The sequence below is a fragment of the Ascaphus truei genome, chromosome 7, assembly GCF_040206685.1.
Source record: "Ascaphus truei isolate aAscTru1 chromosome 7, aAscTru1.hap1, whole genome shotgun sequence".
Lineage (NCBI taxonomy): Eukaryota > Metazoa > Chordata > Amphibia > Anura > Ascaphidae > Ascaphus > Ascaphus truei.
The window spans coordinates 10,700,565-10,716,095 of record NC_134489.1 but is presented as its reverse complement, the minus strand read 5'-3'; the positions used below and the strand labels follow the sequence as shown (position 1 = coordinate 10,716,095).

The 15,531-nt window shown below is 44.8% G+C and overlaps 1 protein-coding gene across 4 annotated transcripts in view; it reads right to left on the bottom strand.

The window, feature by feature from the left end:
- Window positions 1–8,081: 8,081 nt before the first annotated feature.
- Window positions 8,082–15,531, bottom strand: part of LTBP4 (latent transforming growth factor beta binding protein 4) — a 267,101-nt gene continuing 259,651 nt past the window's right edge. For all 4 annotated transcript variants that reach the window (XM_075606993.1, XM_075606992.1, XM_075606994.1 and 1 more), the window contains 2 exons: window positions 14,566–14,715; window positions 8,082–12,819 (listed from right to left, as the gene is read on the bottom strand). In XM_075606993.1, the coding sequence (XP_075463108.1) occupies window positions 12,671–12,819; window positions 14,566–14,715 (299 nt within the window). In that variant the 3' untranslated portion in view covers window positions 8,082–12,670. The remainder of the gene's footprint in view (window positions 12,820–14,565; window positions 14,716–15,531) is intronic.

The following is a 15,531-nucleotide window of genomic DNA, read 5'->3' as shown; positions in this document are numbered from 1 at the left end:
CTGCCCCTGCCACGGAGGTTTTATAAGATTCGTCGGTAGAATGCTTTAGGAACGCTGTCATTATTCCCATCCGCATCACTGCGGTTATTCTTTTTTCTACAGTCCGCCTAGGCTAGAGGGGGGGGGGGGATCTTCTTCCAGGAAGCCGCCACCGTGCATGTAGCCACCGTCAGTATAAATGACACTAGCCGCCTCATAGGCCGGCTTATGTCTTCAACTGGTTTTGCCAGGAGAAAAGTCAACAGATCTACAGGGATAGAGAGATCCATAACATCTTTACTAATAGTTTGGATAGTGGCCCAATATTTCTGGATCGCGGAGCACGACCACCAAATAGGAACCATGTCTCCTCTTTGTCCGCAGCCCCTCCAGCACAGGTCTGATGTTGACGAGTAGATTTGCTTCAGACGACTTGGGGTAAGATACCAGTGAAATAAGATTTTGTAAATATTTTCTTAGATAGTGGTACAAATAGAGGTCATTGTGGCAAACTCCCAAATATCCTCCCAGTCATCTCTATCAATTTCTAAATTCAGATCGGCCGCCCATTTGAGCATAGAATTGTGATCGAGGGGAGCCCACCGTGGCCTCCATGCCCCCATATATGTTTGTGATCAGACCTTGTTGGTAAATACCTCTTCTACATAATACTTCAACATTTGAGAGAGGGGGGGGGGGAATTCCAATCTTGGGGAAAGTTTTTGCAGAAAATGCCGGATCTGTAGATATTTAAACATAGAGAAGTCTGGGGTCTCATATCTGGTTTGTAATTCCTGGAAACTGAGGAATTTCCCGTTATGTAATAAATAGGCAATTGTCGTAATATTTTTAGCTTTAAATTGGTCAAATTATTTGGTATCAGATCCCGGGGGAAAGTTTTGGTTATTAAAAAGTGGGATAAGTTGTGAGATGGTTGGAACCCTTCCCAGCCTGCCAAATCTTTTTTGATCTTATCGAATAGGGGCTGGTAGTAGCTTTGATATAGAGAGTGGTAGTGCCTAGTCATATTTACTCCCAAATATTTAATATGAGAAGAACTCCATCTGTAGTTAAAACGTAGTTTGAACAATTTAACCGCAGATCACTAGTATCTGTCCTTTGGTTTATATGGCAGCTGTGAGATGCTCACAGTTATCTGTGGACATATATATTTTGTAAAACCGTTGCATTACATCCTGAGCATAGTTTGTGGCATAACTGAGAATCTAATGTAGCCCTGTGTGGTTTGGGATATAGGTCTGCCTTCCTCCTGGCAGTAATACCTGGTAAGGGCAGGTTTCCAGGAGTAATCATGGGTTTTCCCCACTCATGTAGTGCAGTGAGTCAGTGAAGGTAGTGTCATCAGGCCTTGTGTCCAATTAGAGACACAGGGATGGTGCTTACTGGAGCTACTTAATGCATTGCACTTCCTGATTTAGCCAGTCTGCCTCTACCATGAGAGGGGCAAGGTGTAAGGAATCGGGGGCCACGTCACTTGCGGTATGACCCCTTCTTACCCACTGCCAGTACTGCAGCGGCTGCTGCCCCTGCCCCCCGTCGCTACCCATGCCGCCGCCCAGTACATACCGTGAACTCTGCCGCCGCCATCTTGGATTCTGGCACTGGTGTTACAGACTCTCAGCTGTGCTCTACTACTTCCTGGTCTCTCAGCCACTCACGAGCAGCTCCTCGACATGCCTCCGCCATGCCCCTCGTCCGGATTGGTCACTGTCGCTTTAAATATCCTGCTTTGCCTTCACTTCCTTGCTCTGCATAGCTCCTTGCTACCTGTGTTGCCTGGAACCTGTGTCGTGCTCTCTTGTGTTTATTCCTTACAGCTACTGACCCGGCTCGTCTGAATACCCCCTCTGGCTCCTGAGCTCGGCTTTCCTACAGACTACTCTAACCTCTAAGACCCTCGGACTCTGCTACGGATTTTGACTACAGAACGTTCTATATCCTCGGACTCGGCAAGTACTTGACCATTCTTTATCTACATCCAGGCCTGGCTACGCTACTACGCCACATCCCGGACACCCCCCCTCTGCTGTCGGTGCATATACTCTACATCCCACCTCAGTACAGGGGACTGGTCTGGTCTGCGGGCTGCACAGCGTGACATTATGCAGAGCCCAAATGCAGACCTGGCTGAGGTGGTGGAGCTAATTACCTCACTTGCACAATGCATCTAAACTTTTGGAGAGCAGCTTACCTGTTTGATTCAATAACTATCCACTCTCTCACTACAGTCCACTCCGCCACCAGCAGCAGCCGCACCTTTAAGAATCCCTACGCCTAAAGCATATGCGGGTGACCCTCTGGCCTGTCGAGGGTTTTTGAACCAGTGTGAAATTCAGTTTGAAATATCTCCAAGCCTCTTTCCAAACGGACGCACCAAGGTAGCCTATGTTTACTCTCTCTTAACAGGGGATGCCTTGGCTTGGGCTTCTCCCATCTGGGAGCTGCGTCCGGAGACCACGTAGAATTACCAGCTTTTCCACCAAGAATTCAAGCAGGTATTTGACATTCCTGTTCGCAAAGATACTGCTGCCTCTTCTTTAGTTCATTTGTCTCAGGGTCGTAGGTCCGTAGCCAAATATGCACTGGAATTCCGGACCGTCGTAGCAGAGACTTGTTGGAACGAAGAGTCACTTTCTGCTATATTTTGGCAAGGTTTGTCCGAATCTGTAAAGGATGAACTTGCAGTCCAGCCCTGACCCCAAGCATTGGAGGATTTGATCGCACAGTGTATACGCGTGGATTTGCGCCTCCAGGAGCGACGTCACGAACGCCAACGTCCCAGGTTCGTGCCTACTGACTCTCCTTATCCTAAGCCTCCTCCGGCTTTTCGGCCTGTTCCTGACGCTGTGGAACACATGCAGATCGGCAGTCAGCGGATCCGTACTCCCGACAGGATGGCCGAGAGGGTTCGCCGCCAGAATGAGGGCCTATGCTATTATTGTGGATCACCAGAGCATGTGGTACGTTTTTGTCCTTTGAGGCCCAAGGAACAAACGGGACCAGCCATGCAAGACGGACTTGCCCTCGGATCAATTTCTTCTTCTAAGAGGAACTCCCTAAGAGGATTATGCTCCCAGTTTCGCTCGAAGGCCCGAATTTTCGTGTAACTACTGCTGCTTTTCTCGATTCAGGCTCCGGTGGTAATTTTGTGGACCAAGAGTTCGCCACCCGTAACAAGATTTCTCTTATCTCCAAGAAAGCACCAATTGGACTCGAGGCTATTGATGGACGTCCTTTGCAACCTGCTTTTATCACGTTAGAGACTCTTCCTCTCACTTTATCTGCCGGTTCTCACACCGAGATTATCTCCTTTGACGTAATACACTCTCCTGATGTTTCAGTTATCCTACGGTTACCGTGGTTACAGCATCACAACCCACGCATAGATTGGAGGGACTGCAAACCAATTCAATGGGAGCCAGAGTCAGACGCCTCATCCTCGCCGGTCATAGCTCCTGCCACAGTTATCGCGGGAATGGAAACGCCTTCTGATAGCAACTCCACTCTTCCCGAAGTATAGGCTGATTTCATCGATGTTTTCAGTAAGTCTCAGTCAGACGTCCTGCCTCCTCATAGACCCTATGATTGTCCCATTGATCTGGTCCCTGGTGCCGTCCTGCCAAAGTCTATGTCCTACCCCTTGTCTCTCCCAGAGACTGAAGCCTTGGCAACCTACATCAAAGAGAATCTTGAGAAGGGATTCATTCGCAACTCTTCGTCTCCTGCCGGTGCCGATTTTTTTTTTTTGTGAAGAAAAAGGATGGATCCCTGAGACCATGCATTGACTACCGGGGATAAAAGACAAGAAAAAAGCGCAAAATGCAAATAGTGAAGTAAATTCAAAAAACGTGTTTAGTATAAAAAGGGGGATAGAGCCAAGAGTACTCAAAAGAGATTTGAGAAAAGACCCCACTAATCTGCACTCATTACCTAGGTAATGGTATGATAATCCATGTTACCAAGAGTAGAATGTATTTACACAAATCCCTGTCAGAGTTGGAAAAACGACGAAAAAACTAAAAAGTTTTAATAAATCAATCATATTACACTAAATGGTTAAAAATTGTTTAAAATCCCCATATGGGAGCGGAGGAGAGGAAAGCAATCCTACGCGTTTCGTAGCTATGAGGTGCTACTTCAGGGATCCCTGAAGAAGTAGAACCTCATAGCTACGAAACACGTAGGATTATTCTTTGTTTTTTGGTTTTATTGGTACCTTTTATACTTCCTTAACAGTCCTGTAACAACCCCACAAGGTAGTTATCAGGCCAGCAATATTCTGTGCATTTTATTCTCACGCGACACCGCTCGGGTGTATACTGTTGTAGTCACGCCCTCAGTGTGACGTCACATGGATGTGCGGACACTTTGAGAGGTGAATCGTCATCTCTAGCCGCCGGCCATCTTGACCTGAGACGTGAACACTTCCCTGTGTTCCCCCTGCTAACGACGCATTGGCGTATGATTATAGAGACTTTCCTGCATTACACACATAGTGTGTTTAACTCGACCGAGGACTCTTTATATCAACGCCATGTGCGATATCCAGACGACAACGGAGTGCCCTCTACATGTGATCCCCAGACGACTTGGATGCTTGCTACAAGCTGCAGTCACCGTGAGAGACCCAGATGACATCTGGAAACTGTAGAGGACTACTCACAAGAGGGACCTCCTTCTACTGCCCACCCTGATGCCAGCTGTGTGGTAAAATCGTGTAATGTTACACGTATATGCGAATGTTCTTTTATGTTGATGTACGCAGAATACTTACCCCCTTTTTATACTAAACACGTTTTTTTAATTTACTTCACTATTTGTGTTTTGCGCTTTTTTCTTGTCTTTTATCTCTAGTTCGTGGGAGTGCCGAGCCACTCTTTAATCATAGCAGCATACGCCATTTTACCTACGGTTTTGTATGGTTTAATACATTTATATCTATATATATTTTTTCACTATCTCTTCACAATAGGGTTGTGTCCAATATTGTTTGCAAAGTCCAATACGATATAGGGGTTTACAATATTGTTGTTTCATTGATATACACTGTTTTTTAACACAATTAAGTTGTTTTTTGGGTTGCGCACTTATTCTTTTTCACTATTGACTACCGGGGCCTCAATCTCATTACTGTCAAAAACCGGTATCCCCTGCCTCTGATTTCAGAACTGTTTGATAGGCTTCAAGGGGCCAAATTTTTTTCCAAGCTAGATCTCAGAGGAGCCTACAACCTCATACGTATTCGAGAAGGTGATGAATGGAAGACAGCCTTCAATACAAGAAGCGGACACTACGAGCATCTCGTGATGCCATTTGGTTTATGCAATGCTCCTGCTGTCTTTCAGGATTTTATGAATGATGTCTTCCGCGATGTCCTCAATTCCTTCGTAATTATTTACCTTGACGACATTCTATTTTTTTCTGGGACTCTTCAAGATCATGTCCAGCATACTAGACTTGTCCTCTCTCGTCTGTGTCAATAATCTCTACGCAAAGCTCGAGAAATGTCTTTTTCATCAATCTTCTACCGCCTTCTTATGCTATATCATTTCGGATAAAGGATTTTCGATGGACCCAGAAAAACTTAAGGCTGTTTTGGATTGGCCCCTGCCCAATTCTCTTAAGGCCATTCAGCATTTTTTGGGCTTTTCCAATTACTATAGGAAATACATCCGGAATTTTTCTACCACTGTGGCTCCCATCACTGCGCTTACTAAGAAGGGAGTCGACCCATCTGTGTGGCCTCCGGAGGCCGTCTCCGCCTTTGAAACCTTGAAGCAAGCTTTTGTTTCGGCACCCATCCTTCGCCATCCTGATACTAGTCTTCCGTTTACGTTAGAAGTGGACGCCTCTGATTGTGGTGCGGGTGCCATTCTCTCCCAGAGACTCTCCCCTCAAGATAAATTGCACCCATGTGGATTTTTTTCGAAAAAATTCTCCCCTGCTGAAAAGAACTATGATGTCGGCAATAGAGAACTCCTGGTTATCAAGATGGCTTTACAGGAGTGGTGACACCTCCTGGAAGGCTCCCGCAAACCAATTGCTATTTTGACAGATCATAAGAAACCTCTCTATATCGAAAGTGCACGTCGTCTAGGATCTCGTCATGCCCGCTGGGCACTTTTTTTCAAGATTTAATTACACTCTATCGTACATCCCCAGCACGAAAAACATAAAAGCTGATGCCTTGTCCAGACAATTTTCCCCTGAGGAAAAATCCGAAGAAATGCCAGAAACAATGGCACCTTCGAAATTCCTAGTCTTCGCCAACTCTTTTGATATTCTTGAAAAGATCGTAGAAGCCCAGTCACAGATTCCGAGTGGTCTAGAGATACCGGAAGGAACTCTTTATGCCGTCCCCAAGTTTCGTCAGAAGATCTTGGAATGGGGTCACTCCGTCCGGTCAGCCGGCCATCCTGGCTTCAAGAGAACTTTGGATCTCATTAAGGGCACCTTCTGGTGGCCTAATATGGCAAAACTCATTCACGAATTTACACGTGCTTGTCCAGTTTGTGCACAGAACAAGACTCTTCATCAAAAGCCTTCCGGGTTACTCATGCCTCTTCTAGTACCTGATCGTCCATGGTCATATATTTTGATGGATTTTATTGTAGATCTTCCACCCTCCAGAGGTATGACTACCATTTTGGTCATAGTAGACCGATGTTCGAAACAGGCCCATTTTGTTTCCCCCAAGGGTCTTCCCTCCTCTCCCACCCTGGCAGATATTTTTACCAAAGAAGTGTTTCGTATCCACGGGATCCCTACGTCCATAGTTTCTGACCGAGGATCGCAATATCAAGGTTTTGGCGTGCTTTCTCCAAGAGGCTTGGTATGGCCTTATCCTTCTCTTCAGGCTATCATCCCCAAACTAATGGGCAAACTGAGAGACTTGATCAAAGCCTTGAACAGTATCTACGATGCTTTATTTCTGATACCCAAGATAATTGAGTTGATCTGTTACCATGGGCGGAATTTGTTTCCAATTCTCTCCGTAATGAATCTACGCAAGAATCTCCGTTTTTCGTGAATTACGGCTTTCATCCAAGTCGGCTTCCAATCTCCAACACTCCCTCAGGAGTGCCAGCAGCCGATGAACGGATAACCACGCTACAGAACTCATGGATCAAGATCCAATCCGCACTCCTTAGGGCAGCTCAGAGGTTCAAATCTTCTAATATTTTCTGGACTTGTTTTCATCTACCATATTGGACTGGTCTGTTCTATTTTTATTTTTTCACTGGACACTGTTTTATTTATATATTTTTTGTGTTATTTTGATATATAACTCATTTTTGAGATATATATACAGGCATACCCCGGTTTAAGGACACTCACTTTAAGTACACTCGCGAGTAAGAACATATCGCCCAATAGGCAAACGGCAGCGCGCGCATGCGCCTATCAGCACGTCCTGAACAGCAATACTGGCTCCCTACCTGTACCGAAGGTGTGCGCAAGCGGGGAGACTATAGAGCCTGTTACACATGTGTTATTTACATCAGTTATACACGTATATGATGATTGCAGTACAGTACATGCATCGATAAGTGGGGAAAAGGTAGTGCTTCACTTTAAGTACATTTTCACTTTAAATACATGCTCCGGTCCCATTGCGTACGTTAATGCGGGGTATGCCTGTATATATTCATTTTTTTAAATCATCTCACACCATTACACAATTTTTACAACACAAATTGTTACTGCACTATTCTAGAACACATCACACTGATAGCGCTACTCTCTTTTCTGTATGTGTATACACACACACCTATCTATCTATCTATCTATCTATCTATCTATCTATCTATCTATCTATCTATCTATCACCGCATAGCAGCAAGAAGGAGACAGCACTCAGGTGAATGAAAATGAATGTATTAAATACAGCATAACTCCAACGTTTCGATCCCACAGGGGGATCTACCTCAGGGTGTATATATACACACACACACACACACACACACACACACATACATACATACATACATACATATATACATACATATATATACATACATACATTTTGCGTAACGAGTACTTTTCTGGCCCTAGTTTTATACATAAAAAGCCGCACACACTTTCATTTTATATATTTTTTATTTGATTGTTTTGTTAACAATGCCTATAAAAAAAAGGTATAAAAGTGACAATGAGCGCGTGAAGAGCATTAAAGTCGCAGCTCTTATTGGCGAAATTTCCGGGCACCCGTGAACGCCTTCACCCCGTGTGAGTGGCAGCGAGCAACAGAAACCTGCGGCAAGTGATTACTGGGGTATGTAGCAGGTAACCCTACACTGCTGGAGTGCTTTGCAATGCGCGATTGGGTGTTAGCAGCTTCCATTACTGGAGAGATTAAAATAGATGTGAGTACATGGGGGGGGGGGGGGGGGGGTTATGTATTAAGAATTGCTTCTGGGAAACAAATTGATGAGTGCATTGCATTAAAAAAAAAAACACCATTTTTAGTTAAAGTTTAATATGACAAAGCCTTTACATATGAGTGCCAAAGAAAGCATTCAAACCCCACCTCTAACTCCACCCGCTAGCGTCATTTTGTTGTGAAAAATACGTGGACGCACACACACAGAAGTTGGTTGTATACATCGGCGCAGGTTAGCGTGATAGACGTACTAACCTGCTATTCTTCTGTGCGTCGGTTTCACTTCTAGCGATGCTTCATACATTGCCCCCGCGGTGTTTTTATATATAACCACAAGGTAATGGGGAATGCCCGGTAACTACCACTAGTGAGTAAGGACGGACAGGCTCATAGGACCATGTTACATTGCAGGGGAGGGGGGGGGGGGACAGATTGGATGTCCCTACTGTCACTGTAGCGGGAGACAGACTGGAAGGGCACTGCAGATGTCACCTGTGCCACTTGCTGCATTGGTATCACAACCGTTTGCAGAATATTACAGTGTGCACTGGGACGGAATACAGCACTAAATGTAAATCGCCTGATAAACTGTGTTCAACACTATAGGATTTAGTTTTGCTCTAAGAAATGTGGTGCTGCTGGCTGCACTTATTTGCAGCTGAGGGGCGTTGATACAAAGAGCCCGATAGGTTTTGATATATCACAACATACACCACATTTCCTGTTGATCTCAAACAATGACTCTTGCACAATATATATTGGAGCATGCTTAAACCCTTTTGCGGGTAGTGAAAGGGTTAACATGGTTTGCACCGGGGAGTCGAACATTGCAGAATTGCCGCTATCTTAACATTGGAAGTGCTATGGCTCAGGAAATCACATCCCTATTCTATACGCTCTGGACCTGTGTTACTACCGCAGGTAAAGGTTCAGCCCCATTCAAATGAATTAGGTCGAAGGCCACTGTTCGATGTGCTGTGAAGCAATCTTCCCCTCTCTGGAGACATACAGTTAGGACCGGAAATAATTGGACACTGATACAACTTTTGTTATTTCGGCTGTTTACCAAAATAAATTCAAGATACAGTTAAAAAATGAATATGGGCTTAAAGTGCAGTCTATCCGCTTTAATTTGAGGGTATTCACATCCAAATTGGAGGAAGGGTTTAGTAATTACATCTCTTTAATATGTAGCCACCTCTTTTTCAAGGGACCAAAAGTAATTGGACAATTGACTCAAAAGCTGTTTCATGGACAGGTGTGGGCTATTCCTTTGTTATTTCATCATCAATTAAGCAGGTAAAAGGTCTGGAGTTGATTCCAGGTGTGGCATTCACATTTGGAAGCTGTTGCTGTGAACTCACAACATGCGGTCAAAGGAGCTCTCAATGCAAGTGAAACAGGGCATCCTTAGGCTGCAAAAAAAAAAGAAAATCCATCAGAGAGATAGCAGGAACATTAGGAGCGGCCAAATCAACAGTTTGGTACATTCTGAGAAAAAAAACGCACTGGTGAGCTCTGCAACACAAAAAGGCCTGGATCTCAATGGATGACAACAGTGGTGGATGATCATAGGATCCTTTCAATGGTACAGAAAAACTCCTTCACAACATCCAGCCAAGTGAAGAACACTCTCCAGGAGGTAGGCATATCATTATCCAAGTCTACCATAAAGAGAAGACTTCACGAGAGCAAATACAGAGGGTTCACCACAAGGTGCAAACCATTCATAAGCCTCAAGAATAGAAAGGTCAGATTAGACTTTGCCAAACAATATCTAAAAAAGCCAGCCCAGTTCTGGATCAGCATTCTTTGGACAGATGAAACTAAGATCAACCTGTACCAGAATGATGGGAAGAAAAATTATGGAGAAGGCTTGAAACGGCTCATGATACAAAGCATACCACATAATTTGTAAAACACGGTGGAGGCAGTGTGATGGCATGGGCATGCATGGCTTCCAATGGCACTGGGTCACTAGTGTTTATTGATGATGTGACAGAAGACAGAAGCAGCCATATGAATTCTGAAGTGTATAGGGATATATTGTCTGCTCAGATTCAGCCAAATTCAGCAAAGTTGATTGGACGGCGCTTCACTTTACACATGGACAATGACCCAAAACATACTGCGAAAGCAACCCAGGAGTTTTTTAAGGCAAAGAAGTAGAATATTCTGCAGTGGCCGAGTCAATCACCTGATCTCAACCCGATTGAGCATACATTTCACTTGCTGAAGACAAAACTTAAGGCAGAGAGACCCACAAACAAACAACAAATGAAGACAGCTGCAGTAAAGGCCTGGCAAAGCATCACAAAGGAGGAAACCCAGCGTTTGGTGATGTCCATGCGTTCCAGACTTCAAGCAGTCATTGCCTGCAAAGGATTCTCAACAAAGTATTAAAAATTAACATTTTATTTATGATTGTGTTAATTTGTCCAATTACATTTGAGCCCCTGAAATAAGGGGACTGTGTGTGAAAAAGGTTGCAATTCCTAAACGTTTCATACGATATTTTTGTTCAACCCCTTGAATTAAAGCTGAAAGTCCGCACTTCTATAGCATCTCGGTTGTTTCATTTCAAATCCATTGTGGTGGCGTACAGAGCCAAAATGATGAAATTGTGTCAGTGTCCAATTATTTCCGGACCTAACTGTATTTGAGTCCTATTCAATTGAAGGGAGTGGATCACTTCTCCGGCGCTGGGAAGCAGCTTCATGGCATATGGAATTGGGGTGTAATCACCTCTAAGGTGACTGTTCTAGGCTTAGAAGCAAGAGGTTGCCCAGTAACCACAGTAGAGCAGAGAGCTCAACCTCCAGAGACCCAACATGAACGAGCTTCAGGTGCTTGGATCAAACAAAGATGGCATTTCAATGGAAAAGTACTCACTTCTATCTACAACTTCTATCAACTTCTCATCGGCGCTACTAAAGTCTATGAGATGCGGATGCTAAAAATGAGTAATACTGTCCCCAAATCCGTGACACTCAGAAAATGAGTCAGCTGATGAGACCACTGCTGGGAGGGAGGAGAGGGGAGCACTACTGACCAAATGCTGTTAAGCAACGGTCCCTACATAGGTAGAAAAATATTCATATTAACCCCTTTGCTGCAGAGAAAATGGGTTATTTAAGACAGAAATTACATTTATGTTAGAAGCAGTTTTGGATGAGACACCCTTGAATAGAAGTTAATTCTAATCAAGGAGAGGGGGCTTTGCCTGTGCAAACTCCTGTTGAACACTCAGTGACACCAGACAGAGGAAATTAAAACCCTTCCCAAGTCTCAGCTTATCATGTTTACAAACTGACTTTAATATGTAAGAATACTTGTAGACTTGTGATTTTTATAAGAAAGGCGTCAGACACCCAGTTTCACACGCTAATGAAAACACTGAGGGGCAGATCCCCAGAAGTCCGTTAACTCAGGGCTCATAACATCCGGTTATGTTCAAAATCAAAGTCAAAAATCAGTAACAGGCGTTATGTCCCCTGAGGTTAACGCGAATACATAAAACTAATTATATGCCAATAAGGGCCGTTATCCATCTCATTAGCATTGGCTCCGCGGCATGTTAAGTTAGTGCTGTCTGCTCCCTCCAGGTGAGAGAAGCTCTTCTGAGAGTCCCACCTATGCATATCAGTAGTGCTTACATCCGTATAGTTAATGCAAGGCCCACCATGGCTGAAAACAGCACGTAACCGTTAGTGAGCTTGGAAGGTGCCCGTTAGCACTTAACGAGGCATTCACTTCAGTTATAGCCTTGTTAAGTCAATAACGGAGGTCGGTGGATCTGGGCTTAAGGCCCATATTTACTAAGCGGTGCTACTCCATAAGACACCTTACGGCACTGGAAGACATGTTACGGGGGCTATTCACAATGAACAGAACATGACTTAGTAAATGTGGGCCTCGGTATCTCGTTAGCATGTAAGTGGGACTCGCTCTTCTCACTTAGTGACACCTCTCCATTAAGTCATGGAAGATGTATGAGCTGGTTCATTTAATAATAGTAGGTAAAGATTTGGAAGGCTGCAAAGGGCCCCCATTTTTCCGAGACATCAGACGCTCTCTGGGGTTCCCACAACTGACTTCGCTTGGGGAGGTCCTCACCCTTTTGCCAATATATACAAAAAATAAATACCTCCGGCCTCTACCTCCCGCTAGTTACCTCCTCGCAAGCGCCACATCTGGGTCATGCGGACATAGACGAGACATGGGAATTCTTTGGTTCATGAGCCCGCCCCCCTCTAAAACTGGGGCACAGGGGCGGGTCACGCCAGCTCAGCGCTGGGAGGGGACGCAGTAGTTGTGCTGACGAGAGAAGGTGAAACCGCGAAGGCAGACGCACTCGTAGGATCCGTCCGTGTTACGGCACTGCCCATTCAGGCATAGTATGGAGAGGTCCTCCGCTTCGTCACATTCATTGATGTCTGTAATGTAAGCAGGGAGAGAAGGATCATTATGGGTCTTGCGATTCATTTACTTTATTACTTCCTTTAATTTCCTTTGCTGTATTCCTCCCGTTCCCCCCACACAGCTCTGCTTGGAGGCTGTTCCATGCACCCTTTCAGTAAGGATGGACTTCTTCACGTTGCCCCCCTCAGCCTCCCACCCTCCAGTTTCAGAGCAGGACCTCTTGTTCTAGGATTCCTCTTTCTATGGGAAATACTTCCATCCCGCACCTTACTGATATCTTTCATGTATGTGAAAGTCTCTCTCATATTCTCCGCCTCTCCCCCTCCATATCCCTCTCCCTCCTTCCATATCCCCCTCTCCCTCCTTCCATATCCCCCTCTCCCTCCTTCCATATCCCCCTCCTTCCATATCCCCCTCTCCCTCCTTACATATCCCCCTCTCCCTCCTTACATATCCCCCTCTCCCTCCTTCCATATCCCCCTCTCCCTCCTTCCATATCCCCCTCTCCCTCCTTCCATATCCCCCTCTCCCTCCTTCCATATTCCCGTCTCCCTGCTTCCATATCACCTCTCCATCCTTTTATCTTTCATATCTCCTCGCACTCCTCATTCTCGTATCTCAGGACATGGGAATGGAAATTCCTAAGTTCTAACATTTCTCTGTGGTACGTAAATATAATAATTATAACACGGAGTGCAGCTCTACACATGGCAGAAGTTACAGGCGCAGTAAATCCCTGTACAGAAGAGCTGACAATCTCATTTTTGGTGCTTGAGGTCAAAGAGATAAACTGACTTGCCCAAGGTTACAGTTAGCTGACTGTGACGGGGAAGGAAGGGGGTTAATCTTATTTGCTATGCATTACTGTGTTTGCCCTGTCCCGGCCATTATTATTCCCCATTCGCAGGCCAGTCCCTGCCTGCGAGGTTAAAAGACAAGATGCATTGCTTGCCATACCCTCTAACCGACACATGATGGCGGTATAGATGTCACTACAACCATGAAAGACAGTGACGTTACCACTAGAATAAAAATACAAAATATACTGTGACAAGCGCTATACCTAAATTAAAACTATGCAGTGCATATGTGAATTAATTAGTGCAGTGCACAACTAAAGCAGCCTGGTAATCTACTGAGGAATATCCCAAAATAAACCTCAAAACAAGAATATAAATACAAAAATAGACATAAACCTGGCGCATGTGTAAATACAGTGAATTATTGTGAAATTATATTAAAGTCCAAATATACAGACTATTGTTCCCAATCCTGAGTGGTCATCTGGTGATAGATGGTATCAAAATCACAGTTCACAGAGCAAAGAGTAAACAGTCCTCCTCACGATATATTCAACCTGCAGATGTATGACATAAAGCAGAGAAACAGGACATTGCGCAGTATATCTAGTTGCCAAATGTGCCCTTATGATCATAAGGGCACATTTGGCAACTAGATATACTGCGCAATGTCCTGTTTCTCTGCTTTATGTCATACATCTGCAGGTTGAATATATCGTGAGGAGGACTGTTTACTCTTTGCTCTGTGAACTGTGATTTTGATACCATCTATCACCAGTTACCACAAGACTATCGTAATCCCTACTCACCAAATTCATAATCTAAAAGGTATGGATGTGTAGAAGATACAGAATCCTCATTCCTTGTTACCCCCTCCCTGTAAGGGGTTTGTGCTATTCCCCTATGTGAGTGCAGTGCACGGCATCACCCTTGGGTTTGGCTGGGAGCTGAGCCTCTTACCCACGCACGCCATGCGAGTCATGTCCAGGCGGTACCCGTCGTAGCAGTCGCAGGTGTAACCCTCAGGGACCCGGATGCAGCGCCCATTCTCGCAGCCATTAAGTATCCCGCACTCCTCGGCCTGCAGTCCCTCAAACTGCTCGTAGCGATCTGCATGGAACACAAGCTCACATGTAGCAGGTGTCATGTTATAAGCTACGCTAACTCTTACAAACCAGGTTTGTTTGCACCTCTGCCAGCCAAGGTAGAACATCTCTCCAGAAAAGATCCCATTTCACATTATGATGTTGTCCTGTTACTCATGTATAATACTTTTTTTTAATCTAACTCTCTAGAAGTGAAGGTATTCTTTTTATCTTTGGCTCCTGGGATTTGTATTGCAAGGTTTTCTAACCCACATCATGGGATCTGGCACTCCCGGGGGCCCCATTATCTAGTATCTCCGTCAACTGGCTTTGTGCTCTATTTCTAGGGGAGATTGTGTTGTGCGCTCCAGAGGAGTGTTGAATGCGATATGGCTGGAAGTGGCACACAAGAGGAACCCACACACCACACAACACAGGATCGGTCATGAGATTGCAATGTGCCAGAACGGGCTGTGGCATGCAAACGTTTTAGAAGTATCAGAAATGGGAGATTTTAAGAATAAATATTACATTTAGACCTCAAGGGATTAGCACAGATGCAGGACACGACATTCTTCCACCACATACTGTAACACAACATATATCCCATAATAACACAGAATATCTCATCGTATCCCACGATAACGCACCGGGCCGAACAATGAAGCCAGCTACATCTGTATATGCATCATTAATTGGGTTCCTATTAACCAAGGAATACAAAAGGCCATCATGTTATAAAACGGACATCAACAGCGTCATTTGCAAGATGCACTTCTCGACATCAGTGTAACGATCTGTATGTTGCGCTAGTTTAATGGTGATCATTTCTGGGAGTGAT